General features: G+C 46.4%; 1 protein-coding gene across 1 annotated transcript in view; it reads left to right on the top strand.

Annotated features, from left to right (window-relative positions):
- Positions 1-10,000, top strand: part of LOC116062647 (thrombospondin-type laminin G domain and EAR repeat-containing protein) — a 30,109-nt gene that overhangs the window by 10,518 nt on the left and 9,591 nt on the right. The window contains exons 4-9 of the mRNA XM_031317346.2: positions 1-22; positions 2,443-2,533; positions 2,621-2,774; positions 5,450-5,581; positions 7,539-7,656; positions 9,496-9,610. The exon at positions 1-22 is cut by the window's left edge and continues 211 nt beyond it. Coding sequence (XP_031173206.1) covers positions 1-22; positions 2,443-2,533; positions 2,621-2,774; positions 5,450-5,581; positions 7,539-7,656; positions 9,496-9,610 — 632 coding nt within the window. The remainder of the gene's footprint in view (positions 23-2,442; positions 2,534-2,620; positions 2,775-5,449; positions 5,582-7,538; positions 7,657-9,495; positions 9,611-10,000) is intronic.

The raw sequence follows: 10,000 nt of genomic DNA, 5'->3' as shown, positions 1-10,000 counted from the left end.
ACTGTGGACTGCCTCTGGAGCTGTGAGTCAATGACTACGTAATCAGCCAAAGTCCGCACATTTATGCGGGGGCCGCATTTTTTCAAATACGCCACACTTTTGCCGCATAAATTGCCGATTTCCGCGCAAAATATGCGGGGCTTGCATGATTTCATAATCCCCGCGTTTTCGTTGCAAAAAAAGTCACATATATCTTAGCAGAAAGTTGAAAAATGTTGTGTTTACTTCACACAAGAGCAGCCATTTTCCCCTGTTGCCTTGGGAACGTTATGAAGTGACGTAATTACGCGACGTGAACATCATCGAAAAGCTGCAAAAATCGCAATCACAAAAAAACTCATTTTTCTGGAAGGACTGCTTATTCTGAAACGTGTTGAAGCGGTGGTGGACTTGTTGTTAGTATGAACACACACAGCCAAAAATAAAACTACTGAGAGACCATTTTATGAACCAACTTCAACCCGCAGTGAAGTCAGTGTGAAGCTGGATATCTGACAAATCAGGAAGTCAGACTAACCGGCAATTTCCACTGGATGCATAACGGCTGCGGAACGGCTCCGGAACGTCGATGGAGTTATTAGGTTTCCATTAAAGGCAGTGTGTGTATTTCCATTGACTGCGGAACGTCTGCGTCCCGACTCCGTCCCAGCTCCGGCGGTCCCAGCCCTCCGGAGCAGATACCCAGAGCTTCTATTTTTGCCGGACGCCGGAGAGCTATTCAGCACACGGCAGATAGTGCGGGACAGGAAGTCGAGTACAGAAACAAAATAAAACATCCGGTTAATTTTCAAAGTAAAATACACCGCGCTCACGGCGGATCATATTTCCCTGCACTACACCTTGAAAACACAGCACAGAGTTGTTTCCCCTCTACTCCTCTGGATGGAAACTAACTGGTGGTGGTTTTGTGGTTCTATTCTACGTGAATTCGCGAGATCTCGTGGGTCCTCGTGACTACAGCTGTCAGTCATGGCCGCAGCCGTGCCGCAACAAATCTGGACCTAGTGGGTATTGACGGACAGCGGAGCACGCAGCCGTTCCACAGCGGAGCCGGTCCGCAGATGTTCCGCATCCAGTGGAAATCCACAGTAACTGGTTCCTGTCTCCCAGTAAACAGGCCCAGTTGTTCACCAGCGCTGTGAGCATTAAAGTGGCGCTATGCAGTTTTGGCAATTTCTTCGCTGTTTTCTCCCATTTTGCTGGCAGGTTTCTCTATAGAGCTCCCCCTACAGCTTCGGAATACATATTTGGCAACACTGTCGTAAAAACTCATTGTCGAATCTCCCCCCTCCCATCTTCTCCCTCTGGTCATGTGCATTTGTTTTCAAAGAAGCCGGCGAACGCACGGAGCCATGTCCACTGAAAACGCACAGAGCCATGTCCACTGAGAACGCACAGAGCCATGTCCACTGAGGTAGACAGCTAGTAAACCCGTAACAGACAGCGATCATAATAAAAAACTTTACCGACAATAGCAAACACCCTGAGGTCTGAGTTTATCCCAAAAATACTTACAAGTGCAACAGCAAGAACGCCAGGTCAGCATCAGATCTGCAGACTTCTGTTTGTCTCAGTTCTCGCCATTCTGAAAACGCAGCTCCTATGTTTCCTAGTGTCTGACTCCTCTCTCGGTCAGTCTGCCATTTCCTCTTTCTCTGTTCCTCCAACAATGCTTTCCTAGCTTTCTGCTTCTTTTTAGCCAGCTCAGCCATGACAATAGTGTGAAAAACTCCATCGCTACCTTGTTCCTGAATGGGCGTTATGTGTGCAGTGCCATGAAGCAACTTGTTACATGGTGAGACCTGATATCACGCCATACTTCCTGACGCTGAGGCCGCTGGCTCGCCGACCCAAAGTTGCGAGGTGGTTTTTCCACTCACAGGCACTAGGGGGGGAGCGAGACGACCACCATTCAACCCGAAAAAAAAGTCATATAACCATTCCAATGACTCCCAAGCTGTTCAGTTAAGGTAAATTAAGCTAAAACTGCATAGTTCCCCTTTAACTGGTTTCCTGTCTCCCAGTAAACAGGCTTAGTCATGGTATTAACTGGTTTACTGTCTCCCAGTAAACAGGCTTAGTTGTGGCATTAACTGGTTTCCTGTCTCCCAGTAAACAGGCTTAGTTGTGGCATTAACTGGTTTCCTGTCTCCCAGTAAACAGGCCCAGTCCTTCCCTAGTGCTCTGAGTATTAACTGGTTCCTGTCTCCCAGTAAACAAGCCCAGTCCCTCCCCAGTGCTCTGAGTATTAACTGGTTCCTGTCTCCCAGTAAACAGGCCCAGTCCTTCCCCAGTGCTCTGAGTATTAACTGGTTTCCTGTCTCCCAGTAAACAGGCCCAGTCCTTCCCCAGTGCTCTGAGTATTAACTGGTTTCTGTCTCCCAGTAAACAGGCCCAGTCCGTCCCCAGCGCTCTGAGTATTAACTGGTTTCTGTCTCCCAGTAAACAGGCCCAGTCCTTCCCCAGCGCTCTGAGCACCAGAGGGTCCAGGTTCTTCATCGGTAGCCGGAGGAGGATGAGGGGACGCTTCTCTGTGAGTCTGGGATCTGGATCAGGACTTCAGAAAGACCCTAAGAGCCGCTGAAAGCATTGTAACTGTAACCATTCTGTCTGTGTGCAGGGTTTATTGCGTCAGCTGGTTCTACTTCCTGGTTCAGACGCTACGTCCAGACTGTGTCCGACCTCTGACCCAAGCCTGGCCGAGCTGTCCGTCCCCCAGGTCCTCAGGTCCACGCCTCTTCAGCCCGACCACCGTGGACCGCTTTACCCGTACGGTGAGGAGAAGCTGTTTAAAAGTCTAGCAGTCTGTTTCGTTCGTGGACGGCCGTTTTGAAGGCTTGAATTTGGCAGTTTGACCGTCGCCATCTTGGTTTTTAGGAGCCAGAAGTGAGCATATTTGGACGGAAAGGGTGGAGCTGTGAGGATGTGAACGGGTCAAAGTTTAAGATGAAAACACAGACAATCCAATCCAATCCACTTTATTTATATAGCACGATTTTAACAAACGCAAGGTTTCCAAAGTGCTGCACAAAAAGACAAAACAGAAATAAGTAGAATAAATAAAAAACTAAAATGCACTGCCCGCACACAATAGAAATATGCAAGTATACACATAAGATGACAGACAAAAACCAGTTGAGGGCTTTTTTAATGTCCCCTATTGTTAGCATGGTTAGCATTGCTAAGCCTCTGGCCTGATTGACAGGTCGTAAAGTATCCCCTGCTTTATCATCTGTTTTACAATAAATGGGACCATTGTTTACTAAATGAACATCATGCTGTGTTGAAGAAGACTTGAAACTAGCGCTTGAAACCATGAACTCATTATGAAAATGTTTATTGAGGTGATAAATCAAGTGAGAAGTCGGCTCATTTTCTCATAGACTGCTATAGAAACATACAGTACTTCTTTTTGGAGCCAGTGGAGTCACCCTCTGCTGGAAGTTACAGAGAATGCAGGTTTAAGGGCCCTGATAAACCAGCCCGATAATCGGCCGTCTGACAGTCTGGCGAGGTCATCCATTCAGCTGCCAGTTTTAATTTTTTGGGTGACAATACAGATTAGCTCCACCTGCAGTTATGGAGACGTATTACACGCTCAAGTCGGCGTCTCTTCGGTGTGTTCTGAGGCACTTTTTGGACCTCGGGGAGCCAACTGATCAGCTGCCAACGGTCGGCCGTCAGGTTGGTGTGTCAGGGGCTTAAGGAGTCTCCCCCTGCTGGAAGTTAAAGAGAATGCAGGAGTAAGCCCTGACTGCAGTACGCAGATCGAGGAGTGGCTAAACGTGGGTGGAGCTAAACGTCTGACTCCGCACACTTGCCCAATAGCAACCGGAAGAGGAAGAATGTGTGTCTGAGTCCATAATATTGCACAGGACGTTCACCCCAGAGACGGCGGATCATGTCCCGGCGTGTAATGCGTCCTTGCCCCGTTCTTCTTTTCCGAAACCCAACCTCCGTATAGATGCTTCCTTTTCATTACTTGCTGACCACCACGAAATACACAAGATAATCGTGTCCGTGTACACGAATCAATAGATTAAAAATAACGTGCCCATTTCACGAACTGCCGTGAAAACGCCCACATCGTCTGAGAATGTGCTGCCTGATCTCCGCCACTAGATGGCGCCCACGCGGAGTCAAATGTTTAGCTCCGCCCACATTTAGCCCAACCCCGATCTGCATACTGCAGTCAGGTGCAATTGGAATTGGAAGCTTTAAGCAGTCCTTTCAGAAAAATACAGAGTTTTTTTGTGATTGTTGCGAGTAAAAACTCCTTGATTATGCGGCACGTTTTCTTAAAAAATGCGATGGAATATGTAGGATATTTATGCAATTTTATGCAATGAAATTGCGGGAACTTGCAAAAATTGCGGGAACTTGCAAAAACTGCGGTTTCATCATGGCATTTGCAGCTTTTCGATGACGTAATTACATCACTTCATAACATGCCCATGGCAACAGGGGAAAATGGCTGCTCTTGTGTGAAGTAAACGCAACATTTTCAACTTTCTGCTAAGAGATGGGATTTTTTTGCAACGAAAATCGGCAATTTATGCGCGAAAATGCGGCATATTTGAAAAAATGCGGTCCCCGCATAAATATGTAGACTTTGGCTGATTATGCATTGAATTATGCGATCACATAATCACGTTTTTCTGGAGGGACTGTTTAAGGGGCTTCAGCATTGGCTTCACTTTTCAGACCGGGAAGTTGCCGCTTGGTTAAGAGCTGAAAATAAAACCCTAACAGCCGGCTGTCGACATACTTTTGTTCACGTAGAGAAACCCGGATAAAAACCAGTGGATCAGTTTCACATCAAGGCACTTTGATCGCTCTTATCTTTCAGTGCTGGTGGTTGTGGTTTGTTAAAAGTTTCTTTATGTTACAGTGTGTGTGTGTGTGTGTGTGTGTGTGTTTGGGCTGTAAACTTCAGGTTGTGATGGTATCAGTGATTCAGTAACCTGAGCCACAAAATGACTGACAGGATGTAAGCTTTCCTTTCCTGTGTGTATATGTATATGTGTGTGTGTGTGTGTGTGTGTGTGTGTGTGTGTGTATATGTCTGTGTGTGTGTGTGTGTGTGTGTGTGTGTGTATGGATGTGTGTGTGTGTGTGTATGTGTGTGTGTATATGTCTGGTTGTGTGTGTGTGTGTGTGTGTGTGTGTGTGTGTGTGTGTGTGTGTGTGTGTGTGCGTGTGTGTGTGTGTGTGTGTGTGTGTGTGTGTATGTGTGTGTGTGTGTGTGTGTGTGTGTGTGTGTGTGTGTGTGTCTGTATGTCGGGGTCTCTCCGACTGTTTGATGTGTGTTACCATGACAGCAGTGACCGACAGGTGCTGACTTTCAGCTTTTAAAAACAACAACACGGTACAGCTGTGTTCTTGTTTTTGTGTCCAACCCCCCTGTATGAAACACAACCAGGACTATGTTTGTGTGGTTGTGTTGCAGAGGCGGAGGCCAGAGTGACTTTGGGGAACCCTCCTCCGTGCTCCGGACCAGAGCAGGGCCAGCTGTGGTTTAACGCTCAGAGGAAAGGTCTGTTCATCTGTGACGGACTCACATGGACCACTCTGCTGCACAGTGAGTCTGGAAGTCCTTCACAAGTCCTCATCATTTACATTCACAGTAGTCTCACATTGCCAGACCTTCCTCCACAGCTCTGCGGAGGAAGGTCTGGCTAGTCCACACAGCATTCCTGGATGGGAGAATAACTACTCGGTTTATTGGCATTTCTTTAAAGGGGAACTATGCAGTTTTGTTTAGCTTAATTTACCTTAAAGGTCCCATGACATGGATATTTTTATATAGGCCTTAGTGGTCCCCTAATACTGTATCTGAAGTCTCTTTTATATAGGCCTTAGTGGTCCCCTAATACTGTATCTGAAGTCTCTTTTCCATAATTCAGCCTTGGTGCAGAATTACAGCCACTAGAGCCAGTCCCACGATGAGCTTTCCTTACTATGTGCCATTTCTGTGTCTGTAGCTATTGAGGAGGAGAGAGAGGGGGGGGGGGTAAGGTGGAGGGTGGGGGTGTGACCTTGACCAACTGCCATGTTGCTCGTTTGAAAGCCATGATGTCTCTCTCTCTCTCATGGGCGGGCCAAATTCTCTGAGCGGGCAAAGCAGAGAAAGGGGAGGTAACCTTTCCCCTTATGACATCATAAAGGGAAGATTCCAGATCGGCCCATCTGAGCTTTCATTTTCTCAAAGGCAAAGCAGGATACCCAGGGCTCGGTGTACATCTATCACCATTTCTAGCCACTGGGGGACCATAGGCAGGCTGGGGGAACTCATATTGATGTTAAAAAAACTCATAAAGTGAAATTTTGTCAGGGTGGTAGAGAAGGTTAGGACCCAAATGCAGTTCAAACTGATTTATTCTCACCAGGAATACACCACAGGCTGCACACAACACGAAACACACGAACAGAAGTCACACTAACAGAAAGCAAGAATCCGACCAACGACAAGAGAAACAGAGAGACTAAATACACAGGGAAATGAACACTAACAAGGGACAGGTGATACAAACAGGTGGAACACATCAGGGCGGGGCAGAACAATCAAACAGGCGGGAAAACAGAAAACAGGAAGTAAACTAGACAAGTGAGAACAAACAGATTTCAAAATAAAACAGGAAACACAAAGTCACAACCGTGACAAATTTTCATGCCATGGGACCTTTAACTGAACAGCTTCAGAGTCATTGGAATGGTCATATGACTTTTTTCGGGTTAAATGGTCATCTCGCTTCCCTCTAGTGCCTGTGAGCTGAAAAACCACCCTTGCAACTTTGGGCCGGCGAGCGTAGAAGTATGGCGTGATATCAGGTTTCGCCATGTAACAAATTGCTTTACGGCACTGCACACATTCAGGAACCGGCTGGCTGTAAGAACAAGGTAGCGATGGAGTTTTTCACACTATCGTCATGGCTGAGCCGGCAAAAAAGAAGCAGAAAGCTAGGAAAGCATTGTCGGAGGAACAGAGAAAGAGGAAACGGCAGACTGACCGAGAGAGGAGTCAGACACAAGTAAACATAGGAGCTGCCAAAGATCTATTCTGAATCCACCGGAGGTTAGAACGGCAACACAAAGAAAGAGGAAGGGGACGGACATCCGGCCGACTTTCCGGCGCACCTGAACAATCAAGGAAGTGGACGGTCGTGGATGTAGACTACTTACGAGTAGACGATCCTCACTCCTCCCTTCAGTCCTCGAACGTCCCCTTTCCTCCCCCCCAGCCAGCACCTGAGCTTTCACCACCAGTGACCTACCTACCTACGACCTACGTACCTGAAACATCAATCGATTAGTTCAGCCAAATTAAGTCATTGTGGTAGCTAGCGCTGGGAATCGTTCAAAACATGTTGATACCGGTACCAATACAAATACCTATAGTTTAGAACAGCAAATTGCCTGAAAAATATCTGAAAAATATTAGTAAACAGCACAGTCAGAAAGTATGAGGACAGAGACACATCCGCTGCTGTGTTGTCTTGCACAATATTGGTAAAATGTCTCTGCTGTGTCTCCTTTAGATCCGGAGCGTTTGGACTACGTGGAGGACTACCAGGATCTGTACACCAGCTCCGAAACCTTCGATGTCGAAATCTTCTCCGTCCCGTCTGAGGGCCTGTTCATGGCCGCAGCCAACAGGTAAACAAACACCTCCTGTTGGTGTTAACCCTCAACTCTGACCCATTTTCTTGGGTCAAATTTGGGTTTCTTTCAACCAAATTTTAAAATAAATAACGTGGATGGGTCCATACAACACTCTTCACAAGTTAAATAAATGATCAGTTCACTAATTTCATTGAATTTGGGGGTTTTATTCAATTTTACTAGCCTGGGAAAACCCTGATGACCTTCCGGCAAATTTGAGATTTGCTCTGCAAGTCCGTCTTCCAAGCCCATTTCCAATTTCTCCAAATCGAGGCACCAATCACAACTGTTGAGGAGGGCTTTACACCAATCAGAACCGTTGAGGCGGGCTCTACACCAATCACAATCACTGAGGAGGGCTTTACACCAATCACAACCGTTGAGGCGGGCTCTACATGATGACGATAGCTCAGCGGCGGCGAGCAGCTTCTTGTTTACATTCAACATGACGGCCACCAAACTCGTTGATGCCGCTGTAGCTGCTACGTCACCTGGATCGTTGCTCTGATTGGTTGAAGGACTATCCAATTGCACCCAGAAGCATTTGAGCGGCGTCCGTTGGTGACGCCCTTGGGGTCAACCAGGCTACAATGTTATAGCATGTAAAGAAAAATTGATAATAGAACATTGAAAAACGTAGGAAAAAAATGTCAAAATAGCACAGAAAAATGTGACAAAAAATTTGGAAAAAAGTGACAAAAAATTCAGGATAATCTTCAAAAACATGGGAAAAGCTTAAAAAAAAAAACGTCAAAGAAAAATATAGAAAAATATTGACAGAAACTTAAAAAAAGTGACAAAAGTGTCGAAAAAGACGACCAAAATGTTGGAATTCTTTTTACATTTTAACCCAGAAAAACAAAAAGTTGCAACATGGTCGACGGGGAAGACAACACGAGTGTTAATCTGTCCTCTGCTGTCTCCATAGTAACCGTCCCATCTCGTCCTGCAGTACCAAAACACCGCCTGCTTGGTGTTAAAGGCAGAGCCGGCCATATAGGCAACATTTCTTTTGGCGCTTTTTGTTACTTTCTACTACTCTCTTATTTACAACTTTTTTTCCCTTTTTGTTTTGCAACGTTTTTGTAGCTTTTTCCCATTCTATGCTTTTTGGACATTTTTGTCACTTTTCGATATAGCTGTTTTTGGCGGTTTTTACTTATTATCTATTGTGGGAATTTGTCCGAAATAAGGCCCTAAGGCCAGAGAAATCTGACTCCAATTACCTAGTTCCCGCACCTTCTTTCTATTGGACTTAAGTTCACCAGAACACAAGGATCAATCTGAGACGAAGAGTTCAGTTAAGCAAAGTTTACTCCAAGTCCAAGTCCAAGAGTTACAACGCAGCTGTGGATTCACAAACAGAATGGCGTTTTTGCATTACATGGTAACTGCTTACCTCGCCTCGACTCACCTCGACTCACCTCGCCTCACCTCGCCTCGACTCAACTTGACGCACTGTGCGTCCGTTTTCCATTGCAGATTTTAGTACCGCAGTAAACGGGACACACACATAAAGGGAAGATTCCAGATCGGCCCATCTGAGCTTTCATTTTCTCAAAGGCAGAGCAGGATACCCAGGGCTCGGTTTACACCTATCACCATTTCTAGCCACTGGGGGACCATATGCAGGCTGGGGGAACTCATATTAATGTTAAAAAACCTCATAAAGTGACATTTTCATGCCATGGGACCTTTAACTGTCTTTCCTGTTTTTCTGCTTATTTGTCTGGTACACAATGCACTTCTATGCCATGTAAGGCCTAAACTCACCTGACGACTGACCTGTGTCCTGTGCTGTCTCCATGTTAACACTTGCGTTTCGTCCTGCAGGGACTCACGGCCTGGCTCGGGTATCTACAGATGGAGGAACGGGTCGTTCCAGCTTTACCAGAACATCAGCACTCAGGAGGCCCGAGCCTGGAAACACTTCACCATCGCCGGCAAGGTGACACCCCGTTAACACCGAGGCGGGGCAAATATTTGTGTCGCTTTATGCAGACTAAAGATAATTTTTTTGGCATTTAGGCCTTTATTGGACAGGACAGCGTAGACATGAAAGGGGAGAGAGAGAGGGGTGATGACATGCAGCAAAGGGCCGCAGGTTGGTACTGTACCTGCGGTCACTGCAGCGAGGACTGAGCCTCTGTATATGGGCGCGTGCTCTACCAGGTGAGCTACCCAGGCGCCCGACCAAACGACTATTCAAGTGATTCCACTGTCGTGGACAAATTGTGTTTGATATTATCGTAAGTTTTACAACGTGACATCATGACTTTGCGTAAACATACACAGCACTTTCCTTAAGCCAAGTGGCGTGTTATCGCGAGGCTACGTG

Source organism: Sander lucioperca, chromosome 8 (assembly GCF_008315115.2).
Source record: "Sander lucioperca isolate FBNREF2018 chromosome 8, SLUC_FBN_1.2, whole genome shotgun sequence".
Classification (NCBI taxonomy): Eukaryota; Metazoa; Chordata; class Actinopteri; order Perciformes; family Percidae; genus Sander; species Sander lucioperca.
The sequence above is the reverse complement of the archived record's forward strand: the minus strand, read 5'-3'. Positions and strand labels throughout refer to the sequence as shown.